The sequence below is a fragment of the Podarcis bocagei genome (assembly GCF_964188305.1).
Source record: "Podarcis bocagei genome assembly, chromosome: 3".
Lineage (NCBI taxonomy): Eukaryota > Metazoa > Chordata > Lepidosauria > Squamata > Lacertidae > Podarcis > Podarcis bocagei.
The window spans coordinates 37,765,148-37,789,857 of NC_138127.1; the positions used below are offsets into that span (position 1 = coordinate 37,765,148).

The 24,710-nt window shown below is 41.5% G+C and overlaps 1 protein-coding gene and 1 long non-coding RNA gene across 2 annotated transcripts in view; one reads left to right on the top strand and one right to left on the bottom strand.

Moving 5' to 3' along the window:
- Positions 1 to 309: 309 nt before the first annotated feature.
- On the bottom strand, positions 310 to 13,135 carry LOC308583087. The gene is made up of 2 exons (XR_014006043.1): positions 12,858 to 13,135; positions 310 to 4,461 (listed from the first exon to the last, which is right to left on the bottom strand). It is a non-coding gene; the product is annotated as an uncharacterized lncRNA (long non-coding RNA).
- A 117-nt stretch (positions 13,136 to 13,252) lies between these two features.
- The window catches only part of SLC16A10 (solute carrier family 16 member 10), a 42,322-nt gene continuing 30,864 nt past the window's right edge, over positions 13,253 to 24,710 (top strand). The window contains exon 1 of the mRNA XM_081186724.1: positions 13,253 to 14,285. Within this exon, the coding sequence (XP_081042850.1) occupies positions 13,859 to 14,285 (427 nt within the window). The 5' untranslated portion in view covers positions 13,253 to 13,858. The remainder of the gene's footprint in view (positions 14,286 to 24,710) is intronic.

Consider the following 24,710-nt stretch of genomic DNA (forward strand, 5'->3'; position numbering starts at 1 on the left):
ACTTGTTTTTTTCAACAACAAAAAAGCAAAAGCAAATACCAGATTGTTTCCTGTCATCTAAGGATAGTGTTTGCTGATTTTACCAGAGAACAGTAAGAAAGCAAATTGAATTCTGCAACAATTATAGATCTCTCAGCAGATGGCAGTTTTACTGCTTTTTTAAAAGCCACACATGTTCAAGAAGGGTTAGCCCAAAGTCAATAAAGTAATAAAGTGAACTGTTTATGATGCACATAAATTTAACTTCAGCAGAGAATTTTCAGCATAACTGCTTTTGTGAGTCTTTTGAAGGAGTTTTTTTTTAAAAAAAAGGGTTAACATTGTTATAAAGTCAACTCATTGGTCAAAGTTGGTCTCTGTCCTAGGTTCACCCTTTTAGGCTGAAGTTTTCTGTGCTACATAATACATAATATTGAACTATGTTGTAACTTCTGTTTTTGTTTGCCTGCAGCGACTGTGTCAAAGTAGGTACTGGAGACTTTTAAACAAATCCATAGTGCACTCAGCTAAACCTTAAAACAAACTTTTTTAAAAAAATGGAAAGTACAAATTATTGCAAGCATTCATTTCACAGGCAAGTTTGTTTGTTGGTAACTTGACAGGGCTTGTGCCTAAAAATAAACAGATCACAGGCTATATTATGCAATGAGCAGTAAGCATATGTAGTATAAATTACTGAAGCTAGCAGAAACTAAACAGAGCAATTTGGAGATGTGGTAAAAAGGAAAGTAGGGAAGAGGTTAGCACACATACGCACTCACACAGCAAGACTGCTATGGATTTCACAAGCTTGAAAAGGCTGAGGTTAATGTCTAAGAAGTAATTATGCAGTACATCTCTTGTTAAGTTTGTTTAAAAGTGAGTCTATAGAATGCTTACCTGAAGGTAGTGAATCTCAAATATTACTTACATAGGAAACAGCCAATTTCAGTTATACAGTACTGGACATAACTAGGTCAAAATTACACACTTTTAATTAACTCCTCTTGGTTTGAAGGGGAAAATGTTTAGTATCTGCTTATTTTCTCTGTAAAATCAATCAGATCTAAAAGCACTGAAGTTAGTTTGGCTAGATCATGCACATTGCTTATAAGTTTCAAAAATATACTTCAACACCTAATGGACTAAACTAAAGCTTCTGAATGGTTTGTCTTCAGTTATCTGCCTGAGCAGATAAGCAGATGAATGACCAACACTGAAACTTTCTCCTAAGTACTCAGCCTGTCCGGACCTTGGAGCTGATGTATGCATTAGCTGATGGGATGAAAAGACCCACATTGCATCATTCTTCAGCATCTCATCTCTTCCATAAGTACTGAGACAAAAGTGAAGGCTGCTGAAAATGTATTATTACAGTACTTCATTTGAATGGAAGCCTGGCTGGACTTGGTATGGAACTGAGGAATGGGTATAGCAGGGAAGGATAACATTGACTATAGAAATTCAGAATGCTGTCAAGATTTTTTAGGGTTGCCATATTTTGAAGATCAAAAAAGAGGACACTGTGATGGCCATTCAAAGCAAATAAATGCAAATTGCCTCAAATTTTACTCTTGAAAAAGAGGACGTGTTCTGGAAAAAAATGGCAACCTAGACTCAAGAAAGTAGTTCCAAACTACAAACTTATTTGAACAGATTTGGGTCCCCCCCTTTATTTTGAATATTGTTTATTTACTGATGGAAGCCAATGCAGGCTTTCAGAGAGACTGACACGTTAGTCTTGCAGCAATAGCAACAAAAAGTCTTAAAGTGCCTTAAAGACTGCTGTCAGTCAGTGCAGGAAATACTGAGGTAGATGGACCAAATAACTTAACTTGGTATAAAGCAAGTTATTAGGTTCATAAGTTGATTATGGCACAATAAGTTGATTATGGCCTAGAGAACATCACTGGATGCACTGCATGAAGTGCCATTTTTAAAAAAGGAATCATACTGTATAAGAAACTTTGTTTTAGTGTACACTTGGAGAGTTATAATACACTAGAAATTCAGAGAGCCAATATGCGGTCTTCTAAGGCAGCTACAGTAACGCAGTAGAATTGTTGCACAGCACCCCAGACTCTATGAGTAGTGCAAAATTATTGGGGTTTGGGGTGCATAACTCGGGTTCACTTTCCTTGGTATGAGGGGCAGTGGAGGCTGTGGTGTCTTTATGATATATGGTTGATTTACACACATATATATACAACCTGAGCCTACAATGGAGAGGTTCACGGCATTAACACCCCAGAAGGTCTTGCTTCTCCCATAGCCAAAGTCTTGGATTTAAGCAGAAATCAGGCATGACTCTCACTCTCTGGCTTCGTCTGCACTCTCTCTCTCTCTCTCTCTCTCTCTCTCTCTCTCTCTCTCTCTCTCTCTCTCTCTCTCACACACACACACACACACACACACACAATTCTGGCTTTTGTCTTTCTTACTACCAGCCAGGTGAGGGAGGGGGCCCACCCATTTTCTCTCTGGCCCAGAGCAACTTATTAAAGATCCATACTAAAGACCCAAACTTAGGGCCGTTACCAAGAAGCTGGCCTTGTTATTCCAACACTTTAATCCTTCATTAGATTTTAACCCTTGCTGGATACAGGAATTAGAAGGGACTCAGGCATACACACCAATTCACAACAGTATGTTAGAAAACAAAAGAGGTAATGTCTAACTGGCTGTTTTTATATATCAGGTATGTCCAATGTATTTCAGCATATAGTCTTCCTGAAGGGCTAAAAATTGACACGACACACTGCGACAATTGCACGAAGGTGAGTCACATCTGCACACAAACCCCAGGTCTTTCACTTACCTCTGCAGCAGCTCACTGGGTATGGCTAGGTGGTAGATGCACACAATACATTTCTGACTTTGTTTAGCAAAAGCACATTATGCCAGGTAATTGAATGCATTAAAATAAAGAGCACATGACATAATATTAATAGAAGCAATTTTGACTGTAATGATGTATGACTAGTATATCACAGGAGCCAAATGAGACAAAAGGGCAATTAATGTCATGTGGAGGTCCCTACTTCATTTACCTCTGTTTTTCAGCTCTGGCTAGAGTAATGACTAAAATAATTAAGCTTCTAGTATTTTAGGCTTGTATCTTAAGAACTTCATAGCAACTGTGGTGGAAACGTTTTCTGCCTATCAGTTTTGCAGACTCAGCTTGGAAACTGAAAGCTCAGATGTATTTCTGCTTCATGCATCACTAAGATTTTGCAATCTCATTGCTCAGCTAACAGTTCTGTTAATCATACACCAATCTGTATGAAATACTACTAGCAGGACAAAAAAAAAAGGATTTAAAAAATATATCATACTAGACACTTTTGGCAGGTACATATGATGTCTTTTGATTGTCAGGTAGAGATGATCTTACATGCATAGATAATACAATCTGATGGAATTCTGCAGTCAGTTGATGTACTCAGCTGGGGAGGGAACAAAGCAGGGAGGCAGTTACAGTGGTTCCTGAGTACTGGGAGATAGGGTGTGGGAAAGGGGGCAAGCCATGTAGCAGGTTCATGGCACAGACAATAAGTGGCTATGCCATGGGCCAGCCCCCTTTCCAGCCTGAGGAAGTTTGGTTCTTCTAGCATAGGCATCCCCAAACTCGGCCCTCCAGCTGTTTTGGGACTACAACTCCCATCATCCCTAGCTAACAGGACCAGTGGTCAGGGATGATGAGAATTGCAGTCCTAAAACAGCTGGAGGGCCGAGTTTGGGGGTGCTTGTTCTAGCAGCCAGCCCTCAGGTCTGCAGCTACTGCTACTGAATGCCAGGTCAGCTTTGATGAAGACTTCCCTTATCCATGATTTGATCATACATGAGGAGACTGATCTGGTTTGTATCACTGAGGCCTAAGTGAGCAAGCATGGTGGAGTTCATCTCACCCTGCTGTGCCCACGCAGGTACTCAAGGCAGCCTAGGCACAGACTTGAGGACTGGGGAAACGGAGTTGCTGTAATTTATAGGATCTCCTCTCATGCTTTCTGTCCACTTGATTGGCAATATAGAGTATCTCAACCTAGTTTTAGGCATTATAACACATTTTGCTGGTTTACTGCCGAGCAGCCTCCCTGCCTGACCTGACAGATATGGTCTCAGTGCCAGTGTTGAGGACTCCCTGACTGTTGGGGGGGGGGTCTGAAACAGCTATGCTGAGGCCATTTTTTGGGGGGTGGCTCAGGACTTCATGGTCACCATGATAACCTTGGGGGTGTCCCAATATGTCATTGGCTTCATACATGTGGCAACTGGAACTGGTTTTTCTCACTGTGACATCTAGTGAAGCTTTTCCAGGTACTATGAGACCTTTTACAGTCTGGCCCAAAGGAAGTAATAGAATTGACTCACTGTGACTTGTCTGCAAAGCATTTTCATTTCAGGATAAACTCACTTCTACTCTAGGCAACAGTAGAGAGCCTGGGGCTTTGCAGATGTCGTAGGACTCAACCTTCAGCTAGACTGACGAATGGATAAGGATAATGAGAGTCTAACAACATCTGGAAAGCCATAGGTTAACAATCCTTGTTCTAAGGATCCTAAACTGAGATTTAACGTCCCAAAGCAAGCTCTGGTCTCTTTTGCTAAACGTTATTTTTCTTACAGAGATAAGCATCCAGATCCTTATTTACTTTTAAGCAAATACATTTCCTCTGCCTCAAACTACTTAGCAGCAGGAGCCCAGGCACTAAGCAGCAGCAAAATATTTGCTCCAGCAGAGAGGCATGAATTAAATGCTATGATGAGGAAAAAGCATAAATATTTGACTTCCATATTGCTTGGCTACCATGTAGCCTTCAATTTTCTCTTCCTTCCCTTTTTGTTTAAACTTAGGACCAAATATTGGAAAGGAAAGAAAAACACCCAGTGAATATTATTAACATTTTATAGTTGATAGCGTATCTCTTTTAAGGGATATGCCCTTATTTATAAATTATTTGTTCTTAATAAACTTGCACAATATGCCAAACTTTCACATTAGGCTGGACTTTTTAATCTTATCTGTCTTTCCTTTTACTCTTGCATTTATTGCCCATGGATTACCTGGAATACCTTAGACTGTGTACCTTACGTCAGATGTCGGCACTTTTGTGTGTCTATCATGTGGGCAGCAAATGCTGGACCACAGTGTTTAAAAATATGTTTACCGCTGACACTAACTTCAGTAGGAACAGCTGTGTATCTTCATAGTCAGAATATAAGGGTGCTTTCAGAGGAGTGTTTGTTATGGGATGGTTGGTCCTCATGCATGCATTTCCCCCCCACAGTATCTAAATGATATTTCTGACATGAAAAATACCAGCCTGTGTTTCCTCCTATTTAATCCAAATTTAATTTAATTTAACCCTGTAAATTAAAGCTTGTTGCCAGTGACTCATTTGCAATATCTGAATGACCTGATATTGAATCTGAATGACCTGATATTGAAGATATTGGATCTTCTGCTGGAAGCGCCTTAAGGCGGCTTTAACCGTGAAAAAGCAAATAAGAAATTTAGCTTTTAGCCAGTTTAGTGAATAAACTTTTATTGTCTGATCTGTGTTGTAATTCCTTTCAGACATTATATCTAATATCTATATCTATATCTAATTCTCAATTTTGTTGTAACTAAGGTTTGCTTTAAGTTATTGCCAGAAGTCAGTCAGTCTCTCTCTCTCTCTCTCTCTCTCTCTCTCTCTCTCTCTCTCTCTCTCCCCCCGCAATACTATCTTAATTGCACTCACATATGAACCTCTCAAGGTCTTCTGTAACCCAAAACTGAGCAGCAAGAAACATCTGGCAGGCCACAGCTGACCTGTACATGGTGCGCCTGACACCTATCTCCAAGCACATTTGCAGTGCCATACAAAACATTTGCACAGCACTCATGTCTTAGTCTGGAAGGGTAAATGTGGCCAACCACCTCCTCCCTTTCCATCTAGCTTCCCCTTGCAACTTGGCTTCTTGGATTTGAGACCTAGACTGACTTTATTTTGAACCTTGATTTGAAGCCTTTTGCGATGCTCACTTTTGTTCCAGGCCCAAGGGACTGAACCAGCAGAATGCAATAATAGCTCAGTTGCATTAGCTTAAAGGTTCACCCTCTTTCCAGCAGTGCTTATACAGGGTGAATCCTTTAAAAGAGGCCCCGTGGATACAGAGTACACATGTTCCATGGGGCCTCTTTTAAAAGACTCACCCTATACAAGACCCACAAATGTAGAATAAAGACAATACCCCTCCTTTGCTGTTTGCCCCCAGCGACTGACTTTCTGCTGTTGAAGATGGCATACTTCAAAGGAAAAGAGTCCTTCCTTTGAGGTCAAACTCCAAGGACTTCCAGTCATCACTGATAGGCTCTGGCTGAAAACCCTGCTAGAATTTGCAGCATTGGGGAGTACGGGTGATCCCAGTGGCATTTAAAGTCAGTGCTGATCAGCACCAAGTTCAAACTGCCCTTTTGGCAGGGTTTGGCTCCACTTGAGCTTCTGAGCAGAACCAATCCCAGTGGTACATGGATTTGATGTCAAATTTAAAAGGAACCAAAGGCAAGGCACACTTGCAAAGAAACAATTGGAAGTGACCACTAACGGTCTCCTGCTATAATTAACTCACAGAGGCAATTATCCACTGGGGGTGTAATATCAGCTAGGTCCCATGAGCCCATCTGCTGGGGTAGGAGTGATATGAAGCTGTCAGATTCTAGTTAAGAGTCCAGAAGGCCCCACCCTGATACCCAGTGTGAATAAAAGTTTTTCTCCCTCTTTCAAATACTAGAAGTCCATGCATTAAAACCGAAAGTTGAAGACTTTTGCACAGACAAAGGGAAGTACCACTTTACACAATAGTAAAAAAAATAAAAAATCACTACATAGGCATCTTGATGGCCACTGTGAGAACAGGATACTGGGCTAAGATGGGTCCTTCTTAATGTTCTAACTGCATTACAGTCACTTCCTCAAAGGCTGGGTCACTGTAAATTCTTCGCAGGGCATTTCAAAACAAACAAACTGTGAGCAGCCTGTTTCCATCCAAGCTCATCATTGTAAGAACCTTTTAACACTAGGAATTTGGTGCCTGAATTAGAATTTGGTTTGCTTGTTTTCCTTCCCACCCACCCCACATCCCTTTTGTGTCATGTCTTTTCAGATTGTGAGTCTGTGGGCAGGGGCTGTGCTATTTTTATTCCTTTGTAATCTGTTATTTTCTGACTGAAGAGTGGGGTGAAAATAGTTTGCATAAACAAACTAGAATGAGTAGAATCTGCTTGATTTCTAGGGGGCAAACAATTATTCTTCCTCTCCCCGCCACCTTTCAAAATGTGGTCATAACATGGCATATGCTAAGATAAATGAGATTTGTTCATCAAAAAGCGTGTTAAGCTGGAAAACATTCTCTTAAAAGAGAATTAACACAATGTAATACTTACATTTCATTTTGGGTGTTACTACTGTATTGTGTGCAGAAATATGAGATGTACTATATTTAAGTGGGCAACATATGGTGATGAGGTTGCACAACGAATAAATCTGCTTGTATTACCGGTATCTACCTGCTCAGAAATCATTTTATATTTCAGCTTTTAGAGAATCTGAACCAGGAGTCATAAATGAAAACAAGCTAATTTGATACATTTCCATGGCTCAGGACTGCTGGTACTTGGTACACATCCTGCTGGAAAATATTAATTACTAGAATAATTAGTGTAAAAAAATGTAAATACTGATTGCTTTTTGTTTTTACACGCAGGAAAAAACTGAGAAAAATTGAGATGGTGAATGACTTGTTCTAATGCAGTGAAAATTAGATGCCAAGCAGTCAAATATGTCAAGAAATCTTTACAAAATAATGGAAGTGCTCTTTGAATCAGAATGATGTGTAGCTCCTGCAGCAATCCATGTTCATTTTTTTTAAAAGCTAGGGTGTACATTGCCTTTCATGACCATTGACTTTCATATGTCAAGACTGTTTAAAATATTAAAGGGAGTAAGAGACAAAAAGTCAAATCTGTAATTTAGTTTTTATTTACTCCATTTGAAGTAGAAAATATGAAATAATAAAATGTGTAAAGGGGCTTCTGCTGTGTGAAAACCATTCTGTCTTGAGTATGGTGATGTTTTTCTCAAATAATTTGGGCAAAAATGGTTTAGCAGTTTGATAAGAAAGACATATTTTGTTCAGAAAGCCAATAGGATTGAGAAATGAAAAAAATTATTAACAGGGCTCTAAGTCTCTCCTAGTTTTTCAGAGAAAATTGCTAATTTATTGGTTCACCTCACCTGAGGCTGCAATGGTTTTAATAAAAACCCTCCTTTGTTTTTACTGTCACATGGTTTAAAGCTCTAGTTACAGTTCTTGTTTTTATTCTTATTGTACACAGATCAACTTGAAATGAATTATTTGTTGGAATTAATAGCTTGTGCATGGAAGAGAAAGAAGACAAATAGATTATAGTGCTCAAAAAAGTATTAGATGCTAAGAGTCACACACAATAAATCACATGTACAGAGAGAGGGCTTTTTACTTCCTGCTTTCTACCACAGCTTCCTGCATCCTCCAGAAAGCCTGCTCTGAAAGGTCAAGAATCTTCCATAGAAAAATAAGCAACTCCAATATCCCTTGTGAACATAGAAGCCAATTCCCGGTTCCCTTGGCCCCTCTACAATAAAATATTTGAGGCGGCTGCTCCCCACCAAAATTGATGGGCATTGCCATTCAAATGGTGTACCTGCCCCCCCCCCAATATTTTAATTTGGCCACCCCTGCTTGCAAAGCACTTTGTCCACCCTTAATCAGCTAGGACTCTCTACTCCAAATGTATTTGTTCCACTGCCTATGACCCTGTATCCCCCCTCATTCTCCTTTGTGCCCCATACCAAATAAATATTGGGAGGGGAGGGAAGGGGGGAAGCCAAGGTCTTTTCAACCTGAAATGCATTTTATGTTGCTAATGTAGAAGGTTGAGACACACTTACCTTTGCCTGTTGATTGTTCCCTACAAACCCACCACCTCCATGCACTTTAGTTTTAATTGTATTCTAATTATGTTGTCCCCCCCCCATGTTTTTACCAGTCCTTGTTTTTATCTGTAATCTGCCTTGAGTCCACCCTGTATACAGGCTCTGTAACTGGAAAGGAGCTAGAGGAGAAATGATGAATTTAGGAGGAATGTCCCCCACTCTGTGTCTCTGCAGCCTTGTTATTTCTGCAAATAAGAAGTTGCGGCTATGCATTTACTCATATAATTTGCTTTTTACTCTCTCTTCTCTAAACGCTCAGAATTGCTTTATATACTTTTCTTAGTCCTATTGCAATACATTATGCCAGTAGTGGGCAACCTTCTTAGGGTTGAGGGTCACATTCTCCCAGAAGCATGTGTGTGTAAAATAAATACATGAATACAAAAGTGAATGAAAGGAGGGGAGAGAAAGAGAAATGCAATGGGCTTTCTTGCCCACATTTGGCATTGGCTCCATCTGGCAGGTGTGTCCAATACCAAAACTAGGCAGGGAAGCATCTTTTTCTCTCTGTCCTCCCTCCATTCATTCTCTTCTCTATTCATATATTCTCTCTCACAGACACTTACTGTGGCACTTACTATAACAACTTCATAGTGAGTACCGGCACCTCACCACCCCCACCCCAAATACAAAAATTGTGACATACACAATTAATTGAACACCATTTGCATGCACTTGGGTTTGAAGTCAATAATGCTAGTCTGTTGTCTCTTTCAGCAAATTCAGACATAGACTTCCTCTGAACATGGATGGAGGAAAGATTGCTATAGGGAACTCAAAGTTTCAGAGGCAGTCTACCTGAGTAAGCTGAAGTTGTGCAGGCTGGCAACAGGAAAGGCTTTGGGTCTCAAGCCCTACTTCGACTAATCACTTTTAAAAGTGTGCCAACCAGTGGCCAACATCTCACGATAACAATCATGGAGAACTTGGAACTGATTTGTCTTGCTCTGTAAACAGTGCAACCCTATGTCTACTCAGAAGTAAGTCCCATTAGATTTGGGACAAGCAATACCTAACTGGTTGATTTTTTTCTTTTTCTTTATGTAATATAAAACCTTTTATTCTTGGTATTCCTTGTGCCTCTGATGGTTTCAGTCACAGGTTTATGTTTCTGTATATCTTGCAAGTCATGTGCACCACACCTCTTGTTCTCTTATTTCTTCTGATGGTACTCTCTGTTTACCTGTCTGTATCACACTGCAAATATATGGATAATCAGATTTAATATTTTTTATTGTGAACATTCCATGCCCACCTTGGTATGGTTTGGTTTAATTTTTATGTGTTTGTTTCATGAAGTTTTATTTTGTTATTTGGGTTATATGGATAGTTTTTAAAAAATGCTTTCTGAAAAGGAATAAAAAGACAAAGCAAGTTCCAGTAAGTTAATTGGGACTTACTCCCAGGTATGTGGGTATAGCCTTAATTTCCTCCATAGAGTTCAGAAGAGATTAAAAAGCGACTTCGCCTTCACATTCTGTTCCCATTTGAGAGTAGCCATATGGGTGGTAAGACTGTAACAGATGTGGAAATCAAGTGTCTCTCAGTTGGAAACATGAATATAGACAAACTATTGTAATTGGAACTCTGTTCTTTCCCTTCCATTTGTCCACAGTGACAGTGATTTAAAAAGCAGGGAGTTAATAAGATACCCATTGTCTCACTGTCATGGAAGATAGGGTTTACTCGCTTACCTTAAAAAACTTGAAACACAAGAGATGTATGTTGAAATTGGGGAGACTAACTTCTCTCTTCTTCACCCTCCATCTCATTATCATTATTCACACACATATACATGTATTTTGACATAAGTGGGTAGTATTCAATGCTAGACCTACTGAAGAGTAAACCCATTGAAGTTAATAGAAATGACTAACTTAGGTTTATTACTTTCAATGGGTAGGACTTAGTATAATACAACCCAGAGTGTTTAGGATTACTACCCATCCTAGCCACAAAGGATTTCCCACGCATTTCAGTCTCCAGAATGCTCACTTCTCTCCTCACCATGGGAAAAATAGTTTTTTAAGAGTCCTTTTTCCCCTTATAACCCACCTTAGCAAAGAAGAAAAGATGTGCTGCTAGGTCCTCCTCTACAAAGAAAACTTACACAGGCTGCTGCAAGCTAGCGAAGGAGGGAAAATGCAGACTAGAAAGACCAAACTGATAAATTTAGAATGCATAGTTCTGATTGGCTTAGCATGCCCCCGCTTATTTTTTGTGGCTTGGGGTTTGGTTGGCCAGAGAGAGACAGAAAAGCATGAGGACCTTGAAGAACGGAAAACAAAGGCTTTCCTGTTGGTTAAATTATTTGTTCCTCTATGGCTTCCTCTATGGGCCTTGGCCTCTTTATATTTCAGCCAACATATCCTTCAGTCAATCATATCAGAGCAGCATAGAATTCTCCCCCTCATCAGACTAGTTTCCTAATCCAACAAGTGACCAATATTTTCTGCCCAATAAGTCAATCAGAAGTGTAATTTTACAAAAGTCTCTCTCAGTACAGTATTTTAAAAGAACTGTTTCTCCCAGACCAGACTTGTGTAACTAAATAGCAGGTGTTAGCCACCAGGATACCTAGTGTTACACATTTAACATGACACCCCTATGCACATGCATATCTTAACCAAACCCTATTTTTAAAAGTGATTTCTCCCCAGTAACTCTGCTTACAAAACAAACAACAGCCCTTTTATTGCTTTTAATGGGTGTGGTATATTTTTATGGTATTCTGTAAATGATCCTTCTTGAACCTACATTTCTAAATAATTGGCATTAATACGGCAAGACAAAAATAGCAAGAAGCAGGATATTGATATATCAGTAAACACCTGACTTTGTATTGTGCTTTTGGCTGTGTTTGTACATGGTGATATATTGCCTACATTGTCCTTGTGGGACTGTTTTAGTTATGTAATATCTCTTTAAAAAACTGACAAAGCTTTCTGGTAATATAAGACCTTAACAGATTTATTTTGGCACAAGTGGGGGCTGCAACAAAATGTTGTAGTGTGGAGTGCTCTTATTCAGGTTTCTAGCCCTGGCCTCAACAGTCAACCAGCATTCGTTACCTACTAAACACAACCAGTCTATACTGGGCATTTCCCCGCACCAACCAATTTTTTGGTACTTCTGCAAATGTTGGGATTCCCCCCATGCCTACCGCTTCTTCTTTATTGTGCATTACTTGTACCATTTGTGCTACATAAGCCTGATTCAGTTCTGTTTCGGTTTTCCTAGCACTCAAACACAGATTTGTTTTCTCTCTTTTTGTGTTAATTTTTGTTTTTAAGCCTGCATTTGCATTTGTATGAATTTCATACGCCCTTTTTACATAAAATACATTTTCAATGCTTCTCAATGCATTTTTCAGGAGAAAAAAAATCTGTATTTTTTGCACACTGAAGCACTGCAAAATCTGGTAGTGTGACTGGCCGGGAGTTGCGCTGTGATCTGCAAGAACATTAAACTGGCAACAGCAGATTGCATCTGTTTCCTATGAAAAACAGACCAAATTCCTCCTGTGTCACAAGCTTATCAGAAAAGGAGAAAGTGATTGTGATTGTGTGTGACAAAAGGGAGTAGTCCACAAAAGCTTATACAGTAAATCTGTTATAAGGTGTTTGTGGTACACTAAAGTATATGCTTGAAGGGGGGGAATATAAACCCCGCTGTTCCCCCTCTGGGTTTTACTTTTAAAGATTGTTCCTCAAGAGACCTATCTCCATTTGTGCTATGTGGCTCAGTAAGTAATCAATGCCCAGTACAAACATATTTTCCTCTTTTTCTTCTTGGACCTGTGTTCCCATATGTAAGCAATTGAACTCTGGGAAAAATGCTTGCCCCTTTGTCCTGTACCTTGGCAGAACCTTTGTTTCCCTGTCGCCCTGCCAGCAAAGTATGTCGCTGACTTTGGGGAGGCGACTGACGTCACAGACACACACCTTGCCTTGTGTGTGTTACGGTTCCAGTCTCTGGGGCCGCTCTTTTCATACTTTACGTTTTATATACAGTATAGAAGTGTGTGTGTTTTCATATATATCTCTATATGAACTCTGTCGCAAAGCTCACGGGGACGTTGCCTTTTCACTTTCCCCGCCCCCTTCACCCCTCCCCGCGCGCCAAATTGCGCCTGCTGAGGGAGGAAAGCAGCTCCATTTGCTGCCGCCGCCTTCCACCAACCGCCTTCCATGGGTGGTCGTTAACTGTTGACTTATGGCTCGGCACGCGCGCAAGCGCGCCAAGAGGCACGTTCTCTCCCGAACGTCGCTGCAAGGCTGGAGTCAGTTTCCTCATCCACTGGCACGCTGTGCTTTTCTCCTTCTCTCCCGCCTCACCCTCCCAGCCATCCGCTGCGGCCCACGGAGAGGGCGGAGCTTCCCCTCCTCCTAGCCAGTGAGAACCTCAGGTTTAGGGGGACGGAGAAGGTGGCGGCAAGGGAGCACGCCCCTTTGCCAGCCACGCCCCTTGGTGGGGCGCGCGCGGGGTGGGGGTGGGGAGTTACCCCTTTAAAATAACCTGAAGGCGCCTTGAGCGAATTTACCACCCTCAGGGGCCGGTTTGTGAGGGAGAATTTTATACGGCGGAATTATATAGATCTATTTGTATAGACTATATATATGTTTTCAAAGCGCTGAGTTTCTTTTCCTGTCGAGAAGTTTGATACCCCGCCTCACCCGCTCATTCCCGTTCCTGTTTCGAGAGAGATGACCGCGTTGCCTCGGCGGAGCTAAGGAGCGAGCGAGAGGCGGCGGCGGCTGGGCTCCTGAGAGACAGAGCGAGCGAGGGAGCGAGCAGCCGCGTGAGGCCGCCTTAGCCGCCCTTCCTTCCCTCCGCGTAGCTCCCGCCGGCGGGCTGCGATGTCTCCCGTCAGCGAGGAGGTGGGAGCGGGGGACGGCTGCCCCCCGGCTGCCCCCGTGGCCCCCTTGGAGGGGGGCGAGGCGCTGGGCGACGAGCCGAAGCAGGAGAACGGCGGCGAGTGGTGCTCGCACCAGACGCTGCTCTCCTCGCTGGAGGCAGCCGCCGGGGAGCCGCCTCCGGTGACGGCGTTCGCGGCGGCCAGGAACCCCCCGGAGAAGAAGCTGCAGAAGCCGCCCACGCCGCCGCCGAAGGGAGGCGAGGCGCCGTTCGAGCCCCCCGAGGGCGGCTGGGGGTGGGTGGTCATGCTGGCCTCCATGTGGTGCAACGGCGCCGTGTTCGGCATCCAGAACTCGTACGGGGTCCTCTTCAAAGCCATGCTCAAGGAGTTCGGAGACCCCAAGGACCCGCAGCTGACGTTCAAGACAGGTGAGTGAGTGCGGGGGGGGGGGGAGAAGGCGGGAGGTGCGGGAATGGAGACCCCCCCCAACCGCCTCTGAATCGGGGCTCCTGCTTTTGCGTTCAGAGAGATAGGGAGGTGATAGGGAGAGAGAGAGACTGGGCTGGAGCACTTCTGGGCGGAGGTGGCTTGTGTTTAGATTTAAAATCACCCATTCGTTTTTGGTGCACAGGACAAAACCTCCGAGTTGGTGGGCGGACTGGGTGAAGGAGGAGCAGGCGCTAAGATTTTGCAGTTGCTGCTGTGTAAGTGCAGAATCTGCCCCCTTTATTTGGGGGAAAGTTTCTGTCCTGCTTCCCATTGTTCTGGGACTGTGTGACGTCCTTTTAAAAAATATCATAAGAAGGGCCCTGCTGAATCAAACCAGTGGCCCACCTAGTCCAGCATCCTGATCTCACAGTAGCCATCCAGATGCCTGCAGGAAACCTGCAAGCAACTGGTGTCCAGAAGCATTTCTACCTCTGATCATGGAAGCAAAGCATTGCCATCACGGTTAGTAGCCATTAAGAGCCATATTCTCCATGAATATGTCCTCTTTTAAAGCCATCCTGTGGGAGCAGAGTTCCATAGTTTTAACTATGCACTGTATGAAGTACTTTCTTTTATTTGTCCTGAATTTCTCAGCAGCAGCTTCATTGATGCCCATGAGTTCTAGTGTTATGAGAGGGAGAAAAACTTTCACTCTCTCCATGCCATGTATAATTTTACAAACATCTATTACTTGTTTTTTCTCTAAACTAAGAAGTTCCAAAGATTGCAACCTTTCCTCATATGGGTGTTGCTTTATTCCCTTTTAAGGGTCATGTTGATCACACTTTTCTGAACCTTTTCCAATTCTACAATATCCTTTTTGAGGTGAGGCAACCAGAACTGTACACAGTATTCCAAATGCAGTTGCACAATAGATTTGTACAATGGTGCTATAATATTAGGAGTTTTATTTTCAATTCCTTTCCTAATAATCTCTAGCATGGAATCTGCCTTTTTCACAGCTACTGCACAATAGTTTTTCATTTTCATCAAGCTATCTACTACAAACCTGAGGTCTTATTCCTGGTCAGTCACTGCCAGTTCAGACCCCATCCACATAACTGTGAAATTAATATTTTTTGGCCAGCATTCATATCTTTACACTTTTTTATATTGAATTCTATTTCATATTTCACCACCCATTCACTTAATTTGTAGAAGCCTTTTGGAGCTCTTCTCAATCTTTTTCTTTTAATGATCCTGAACAATGCAGTCCTGATAGGATTTCTGCTTTTGGATGTGTATTTTACTTCTGTATCTCCTTCACCCTCTCTTTCTGTCTAGCTTGTGCAAGAGTTTGTAGACTCTGTTTTCTAAAAGAAAGAAAATTAAACAGAATTGGTTTTAAAGGTTTGGCTAAGGATTTGTAACCAGCAGGACAACAATACTCATAGAATCATAGAAATATAAAGTTGGAAGGGATCCTGCGGGTCATCTAGTCCAATCCCCTGCAAAGCATACATGACAGATGGCCATCCACCCTTTGCTTAAAATCCCATATAATGAGAGTCCAAGAGTCCACTGTCCAAGAGGTCTTACTGTCAGAAAGGTCTTCCTGATGTTTTGTTGGAATCTTCTTTCTTGTAACTTGAATCCATTGATTCAGATCCTACCCTCCGGAGCAGGAGAAAACAAGCTTACTCCATGTTCCATCCCTTTAGATATTTGAAGATGGTTATCATGTTTCTTTTCAGTCTCCTCTTATTCAGGCTTTTCCATTGGGCTGTCTAAAATAATTATTTTCTCACCTTTGCAGTAACTCTGAATGCAGGTTTCTGCTAATCTGTTTCACAGATGTGCGAGCTGAGACTGAAAAGGAAATTTTACAAGACTAGCCACTGAGTTTGTAGCAGAAATTGGTTTCTGTGGTCCACATTAAAATATAAATGAATTTTTTTGATTTATTGTGATAATGCTACTTATGTGCAAAACACTTTTAACAGATTTAAAAGAGATGGGGCAACTCCCATCTCTTGCGGGGGCGCAATTAGTGCCAGCACCGTCCGTTAAGAGTTTGGGTGTAATCTTTGACACCTCCCTTTCCATGGAGGCGCAGATTGCAGCTATAACAAAGGCGGCATTTTTCCATCTCCACCAAGCTAAGCAGTTGGCTCCTTACCTCTCTCGCCCTGACCTAGCCACTGTGATCCACGCGACGGTCACCTCCAGACTGGATTATTGTAACTCGCTCTACGTGGGGCTGCCCTTGAGACTGACCCAGAAACTCCAGCGGGTGCAGAATGCTGCAGCGAGACTCCTTACGAGGTCTTCGCTGCGAGATCACATTCACCCGGTGCTATACCAGCTGCACTGGCTCCCGGTGGAGTACAGGATCAGGTTTAAGGTGCTGGTTTTAACCTTTAAAGCCCTATATGGCCTAGGACCCTCGTACCTACGGGACCGCCTCTCCTGGTATGCCCCACAGAGAAACCTACGGTCTTCAAATAAAAACATCTTGAAGGTCCCAGGCCTCAGAGAGGTTAGGCTGGCCTCAACTAGAGCCAGGGCTTTTTCGGCTGTGGCTCCGATCTGGTGGAACGCTCTGTCACAAGAGACCAGGGCCTTGCGGGACTTGACATCTTTCCGCAGGGCCTGCAAGACAGAGCTGTTCCACCAGGCCTTTGGCCAGGGCACAGCCTGACTCCCTCCCTCGGCAATCTTCGCAGAGCTCTGGCCCAATGGTTGCCAGTGGCTTGAATTAATTAATTTTTATACTGAATGATTTTAGAATGTTGTTTATGTTGTACTTTTGTACTGTTTTATTGTTGTTAGCCGCCCTGAGCCCGGCTTCGGCTGGGGAGGGCGGGATATAAATAAAATTTATTATTATTATTATTATTATTATTATTATTATTATTATTATTATTATTATTATTTTATGTCATTTAACTTAAAGAAATGTGATTCAGAAATGTCCATGTAAACTGCTAACTTATCCAAAACTTGCAACTATTTGAACAGCTGTTTTGAACTAGTGTCAATCTTCAAGAAATCTTGGCAATATAAAATCTGTCTGAACACATGCAGTCTTTCAAATTTGCCCCCTATTGTAATCAGCAGTGTGTTTCTTTTGGATAATAACTGAAAAAGAATAGTCAGCTAGAACAAATCTTGTTTAAATTAATAGTGGCCTTGGGAGGTGCTTCTCTGTTGTATCAAAACAATTTTTAGCAACTGTAGACTGTTTCCTGCTGAGCACCAAGACTTTCAGGAAGCTCCTGGTATGTAGAAGGGAAATTATTCTAGTAGACAAAGTTTCTGTTCATCTGGCTTAACCTTTGAATTAACTATGTAACAACTACATCTGGAACCCAATCTGAAGCAGAGGTTTACTTTAGTAAATATGTACAGTGGTACCTCGGGTTAAGTACTTAATTCATTCCGGAGGTCCGTACTTAACCTGAAGCACCACTTTAGCTAATGGGGCCTCCTGCTGCTGCTGCGCCACCGGAGCACGATATCTGTTCTCATCCTGAAGCAAAGTTCTTAACCTGAAGCATTATTTCTGGGTTAGCGGAGTCTGTAACCTGAAGCGTATGTAACCCGAGGTACCACTATATAGGATTTCAACCCACACTCCGTTCATCTCAACTCTGCCTTAAACTGAATAAAAGATTGAAATATCTTCTGTTTAAAGTTTAGCTCTTATGAATTGCATCCAGTAGTGACTTTTCCTTAGCATAAAGCACTTCTGTTTAAACAAAATAGGACACCCAATATTTTAATCTTCTCTTACCTACTGCAGCCCTCTGAACCACATCCCATGAAGTTCCAGAAAGTACCCAGACATTGGGTGCAACGTTTTGGAGGAACATAATAAGTAGCTAGAAGGGTGAATAAAAAGCACATATAACCCAGCTTGTGCAAGCAAAAATGCTTTCCACTACACTAGCTCCCATTTTGGATATAACCCTATATATTTTTCCTACAGCTTTGATAAATGCTTTGATAGTTGGATAAGCTGCCAGGGGAGAATAGAAGGAAGACATTTTGTTTCAATCCCTGGTAATTAATTTGTCTATTCTAACGATCTCTGAGAGAAACAACTACTTCCAGCTGGAAAGAAAATAAGTACATGTATCTCTTAACCCAATTAGCATGTCTTCCTGTTATAATTAATTATCATGACTGCAAGCATCTGGTTGAAACTGAGCATGAACTTCACAAAAGGTGAAGGCAACCTAATCCCCATTATTTTTGCTCACTGAAGAGGATAAGTGAATTAATAAGCAGTAATCTTTGGATAATTGCTCTGACTTGGGCTGGAGATGTGTTTCATTCTTATGAAAGTTCTGAAAGTTTACAGAATTGTCAAAAATTGCCAAGTATTCAGAAAAGTCTAATTATTAGAGTGCTATGTGCCTCCCATGCTTGTTTTGAAAAAATAATAATATGGCTATTGAGCCACTCTGGGTTCCAGAGCACTGCATGCGTGCACATAGGAATAGCCAGTGGTGGCACTTGCACCACTCAAAGGTTGGACTCCTGTAGACTAGCACTCAGTGATGCATGAAAGGCTGCTGCATGTAGGGAGACTTGGCCGGTTTCTGTGCATGCACAGGCCTTTCTGGATCTTGGATCATATTTTAGAACCTCCATTTTAAAGCTTTCTAGGGGGGGATGTAAGAAAAATATATTGCTATCAGATGTGTAGCTTGAAAATAATAAAATCGTTGCTTATAGAAGATAAAATTTACAACATTGGTACAGCACTATGTTAAATTGCTAGGCAAGACACTAGATGTTCGCATTAAACCAAACATTTTATTCCTGGACTTGTGGTGCTCCTGTCATTTTGAGAGCAGCACATATTTCAGCTGAGCTATTGTCAGGATATACTGATCCTGCCATAGCACTGATGGAGTGACTATAGACTTTGTGAAACAAGAAGAGATTAGTCTCTTGGTAGAAGATCTAGACCTGCTAGTGGCTTGTCAATATACCTTCCTCACCTAGTGTCACACAGAAAACTGGTAGCTTCTACCATTGCAAAGCAAGTGTGGGATGGACTTTTGTCAGGACATCTAAAGTATTCACTTGAGGCTTCTAGTGTGCACATCTCCTTCATTCTGTACTGAAGTCCTGAGGCTTCTTTCTGGAAACAAAATACTGACTGCTTGACCTGAAGGGTCTTTACATTCCCTTGATTTATCTTCTCTGCTTTAACTTGCCTTTTCCCTGTAAAGAGCATATAAAAAACTTGCTACCAGAACATATGGCATAGTTGAGTATCTGCAGCTGTTGGGAATCAGTGGGCTTTTGAAGAGCCCATAGGTATTGCATTGTTTCTAGAGTGTGCAAAGTCAATGTATATACAGAGGGGTAACTGTTAGTTTGTTGCTGCAAAACAGCAGGCTTATGATACATTTAAAGATAGGAAGTTGTAGATCTAGTTAAGGCATACACAGAATTAGACCCACTGAAATCTATTAAGTCTATTAACTTAAATTAGTTTAAAACAATTTAAAACATCACTTTAATTTTATTAATTTTAATTGTGTTTTAAAATTTATTTCACCTGCCCTGGGACCTTATGATCAAGAATGAGAAAGAAATCAAAGTAATAATGTCCACTGACTTCAGTAAGTCTCCTTTGAGTATGTCTAAGACTTACGTAGTTGATGTCAACTGTAAATGTTAATTGTAGAGCAGGAATGGCTGACATTTTTCAGCCTGGAGGTCACATTGACTATGAGCCCTTCTGGAATGTAAAAGGTGGTGTTTTGAGTGGGTACAGGGATTGTATCACCCACTTTCCTAACTTAGTACAGCAGTGTGAAGATTAGGAGAGAAAGCTCAGGACTGGCAAACCACATTTCTGGCTTGCAGGGCTGGATCTGGACCACAGATTAGCCTTCCATGTGGTAGAATAAGCTTTTGTGAAATTTATACATCTGATGAAGTTGAATCTAGTCCACAAAAGCTCCATAATTAGGATTGTGGCTGCATTTCATTTAATCAGGGGATACATTAGTGAAGCTACAACAAATCTCAGACACATTCTGCCCACAAGCTTAAAACTGAGAACTGCATGTTGGCATTGGTTTAATTTATTTAATTTAAATAGTGCTACAGTGAAAGAGGCATTAGGATTGGAACTACGATTCTTCAGCAAAAATCTCCCTAAGATGCTATTTTACATTAAAAGGAAGGTGTCACTGCAATCTATAGAGAACATATCCCTTTGTTGGATTTCTTATTCTGACCCCACTCCCATCAGTTTAAAATGTACAAATCCTGGAATTCTCAGGAATTTCTGAGTGCACAACTGGAACTTTCAATTACTGTACTTAACCAGGGAAATATGCTGGGAAAAAATAAAATACTAAAAAAAAAAAAATTTGGTAGAATGTTCCAGTTATTTAGCCTACCATCCAATAAAACTATGAAAAACACTTTTGCTGAGAAGCTTCCCTGTTCATATGACAAAAAGATTGTGATCTTTGCACTATGATCAAACCTTAAGTTGTTATTCAAAGGTTACAGATATTACTTATCACAATTTATAGAAATTGCAATATAAGCAAGTCAAAGTCTAAAACTAGTTTACTGGTTCAAACTCAATATGTCTTTCTCAAAGAACCTCACAATCATTTCTAAAATAATTATATAAAATTTCTGTGTGCTTGCTCCAAACTCAGCATTTTATTTTTCTAGCAATTTTCTTGCAGAGCCATGGACAGGAAACATGGATGCCAATTTAACTACTAATTAGTCCCCTGAGCAGTGCATTTTGCTGTTCCTGTAACTAGCCATCAGAATGTCAAGAGCTTTTATGTCCTCTTCCTCTCAGAGATAAGATTTATTTCTGTTTAAGACCTACATACCATGGAGTACCATGGGACTCACTTTTGTGTAGATGCATACAGTGGTTCCTTGGTTTAAGAACAGTCTTGTTTAAGAACGATTTGGTTTATGAACTTTGCAAAAGTGGAATGGTAGAAGGGCACTGGCAGCGGGAGGCCTCATTAGGGAAAGCGTGCCTCGGTTTAAGAACGGTTTCAGTTTAAGAATGGACTTCCGGAACGGATTAAGTTCATAAACTGAGGTACCACTACATAGGGTTTGACTCAGTATCGCCACTTCACTTTAGACTTTCAAGTTGACCTTCCTTCTCTGTCTATTTCAGAGCCAAACTACACATTACATTAGTGGAGTCATTGGGGTGAGATTTGTTTTTTCTATTAAAATCAAGCATTTCCTACCTATTCATTCCTCTGTACTTCACAGCAGTCAATGACACTTTCAAATATATTGCCGTAAGCAAGCCTTTATTCTACTGTTATTCAGGGTTCTTTTATCCATATTAGATAATGCTGCACTCAGATGTTCACATCACAAAAGCAATGTGAACATTTATACACACCATCTTGGACTGATGCTTAATGCAAGTATACTAACTTATGGTCAGTGCAATCCTGTATCTATTCAAAAGTAAGTGGCACAAAGTACAATAGGACTTTTCCCCAGGACTCAGCTACATTAGTAAAAAAACAATGATTTGAATGCGCTATAAACATGCAACACTATATGGTGCCAGAGAGCAGGGAATTTTTATATGTGTTTTTCCGTAGAGGTTTTTGTTGTTGTTGTTAGAATGATCTAATTTCTGAGTTATTTATAGAATTTCCCCCCTGTGTGTAGATTCACCCCCAGATAAGTGTGGCTAGGGCTGAAGCCTAAACAGGCTGCAGGAAAGTTCTGAAACTGAACCAATTAATTTTCTAAGCAAACTTTGAGATAATTACAATTATTGATTTTCTCTGTCTATATTTTAACTAGGGTCTCTTTTGTCCTCACACTCAGCATTGCAACTTTTTTAAATAAATGAGATGTTAGTGTTGTATGCAGAAGAGGGGGAAGATTCGTTTGCATGTGGGGGGGTGTTGGGTGTCAAGTTAGCCATATTGATTTGTATGCTGTTGGGGGGTTCTTGTTGTTGTCTTGTTGGGTTGTATATGTAATAAAAGGGAGCCATACTGGGGTGAAGGTGTCCTCTTCTATTTGTCCCCGTGTCAGTTTTAGTCTGTTGGTTAGCTTTTCTAGTAAGACTGTTTCCCATATGATTTGGTACCAGTGGTCCATGCTGACTCCTGGAAGATCTCTCCAGTGTCTGGCTATGATGCTTCTGGCTGTTCATCATTGCAGCTATTGAGATAATAAGGATATGTAGCAAATAGACTTTTTCCAGTTAATTACCCATGCAGAGCTGGTCTTGATGAGCCCAGTATGAAACTTTTTCAGGAAATGCTGTGGTGCAAAGAACAGTTTGGCCTTATTTCCTTTTAGCCAGGAACTTGGATACTGAACCCTTAAATGGTGCCATTTTTAACCATGGGAGAATATTTGACAAACAAAAGGGTAGTGGAGAGTTCAGGTAACCTTGATTGAAAGTGTCATTAACTAGTTAATGAGCCAGTGTGGTGTAGTGCAGTGTTTCCCAACCACTGTTCCGCGGCACACTAGTGTGCCGCGAGATGTTGCCTGGTGTGCCGCGAGATGTTGCCTGGAGGGAGGCGGGCGGCGAGAGGCGGGGCGGCGAGGAGAGGCCGCCCAGCGCGGGGCTCTCGCCGTCTGCCTGCCTGGCTGCCTGCGAGCTCGGCGGGCAGCGCCTCCGTCCGCAGCGCCCGCCTCACGGCTCTCATTCCCTGCCCCTGCCAAAGCTCACCCAGCCAAGCCGCGCTCTCCTTCCTGTCTCGCTTTGCTGCCTCCTCCCCCCCCACCCCCAAAGCTTGGAGGTTCCCCGGCAAGGGGGAGGGAAAAAATTGAAACTTACACTTTCGTGCGTCCCTCCCGGCGTGACGCTGCGCGCTGACGTCACGGGGCTGTAATGGTGGTGTGCCTCGAGATTTTTTTCATCAAACAAGTGTGCCTTTGCCCAAAAAAGGTTGGGAAACACTGGTGTAGTGGTTAAGAGCGGTAGTCACGTAATCTGGGAAACCGGGTTCGTGTCTTCGCTCCTCCACATGCAGCTGCTGGGTGACCTTGGGCCAGTCACACTTCTGTGAAGTCTCTCAGCCCCACTCACCTCACAGAGTGTTTGTTGTGGGGGAGGAAGGGAAAGGAGAATGTTAGCCGCTTTGAGACTCCTGAAGGGGAGTGAAAGGCGGGATATCAAATCCAAACTCTTCTTCTAGTGAGTTAACTAGTGAGTTCTTAGCTATTTAAGATTGGATTACAACAGTCATACTTGGAGTAGACCAAATAAGTCCATTGATATCAATTGGTCTGTTCTGAGTATGACTAATCTTGAGCCCTGAACCTATGCAATCCCTTTCATCTCTGTAAAAAGGATGCACAGAAGCACTCACTTTCCAAGTATGTTTAAACTTTTAAAAAAAGTATATGTATGAAATAATCATGGTAATCACAGTAAGTGTCAGATGTTAGCAGTATCCCATCTTGTATTGAAAGTGAAGGATTCTTGGGATATTTCTGTTTTATGATTTACCCAGCATGAGTTTTTACATACAAGTGGCTCAAACTATTTTAAAAATTGCATTGTGTAAGTAATGGGTACATTAAATAATGACTAAATGAGGAGCATTTGTGTTCCTCATTATATTTAATTGTCAAGGCCTTGCATTTCATAATTCCGAGTTTCTAAATTTGGTGCCAAGAGACTAAAGCAGTCACTCTCCTTCACACTTATTGCAGAGCTTCTCCTGCATTGAAAAAACAAACAAACCACATGTTCTTGTTGTACAAAAATATTTTTTACTATATTTTATGCAGAAGTTGAATGTATTGGGGCTTAATAAATTATGCTATAGGGAGGCAATGGCATAACTGTATATAAATTATTTGAAAGGCCTTTGACCTCCCATTCAAGTTTAGGGCCTTTGTTATGCTTATCACCTTGGTTTTCTCCTTAATTCTTCCCTCAATGACAACTAGTTCTCCACAGACGTTTATCTGTTTTAAAAGGATACCATAAAATGATTTGTGTTTGTTAAGGATGTGGCATATTCATTTTCCAATCTTGATAGATATTGCAGACCCCATCCCCTCTATTTATTTCAGTTAAATTTCTGTTGTTGTAAAAATCATTGGTAGCTGGATGTCAAAAAACCCCTATTGCATTTGCTATTCATGAACGAAAATTATATACCGTTGACTATGACACAGGAAGCCAGAATGATGATTAAGGGTAGAATTCAATGTGGCACTAGGAGATTGTTCCATCGGCAAAAGCAGAAATGCTTGCACTGATGGAACCATCTCCCTTTCGCCCTTGCCTCTGTGTGCTGTTCTGGGGATTCTCCCAACCCTCCAGAGCAGAGGCATGGTGGGGGGGGGGGAGGAAATGGGGGAAAGCCCTGTTGCACTAGCCAGAGTGTTTTGGATTGTCCTAGGTACATGAA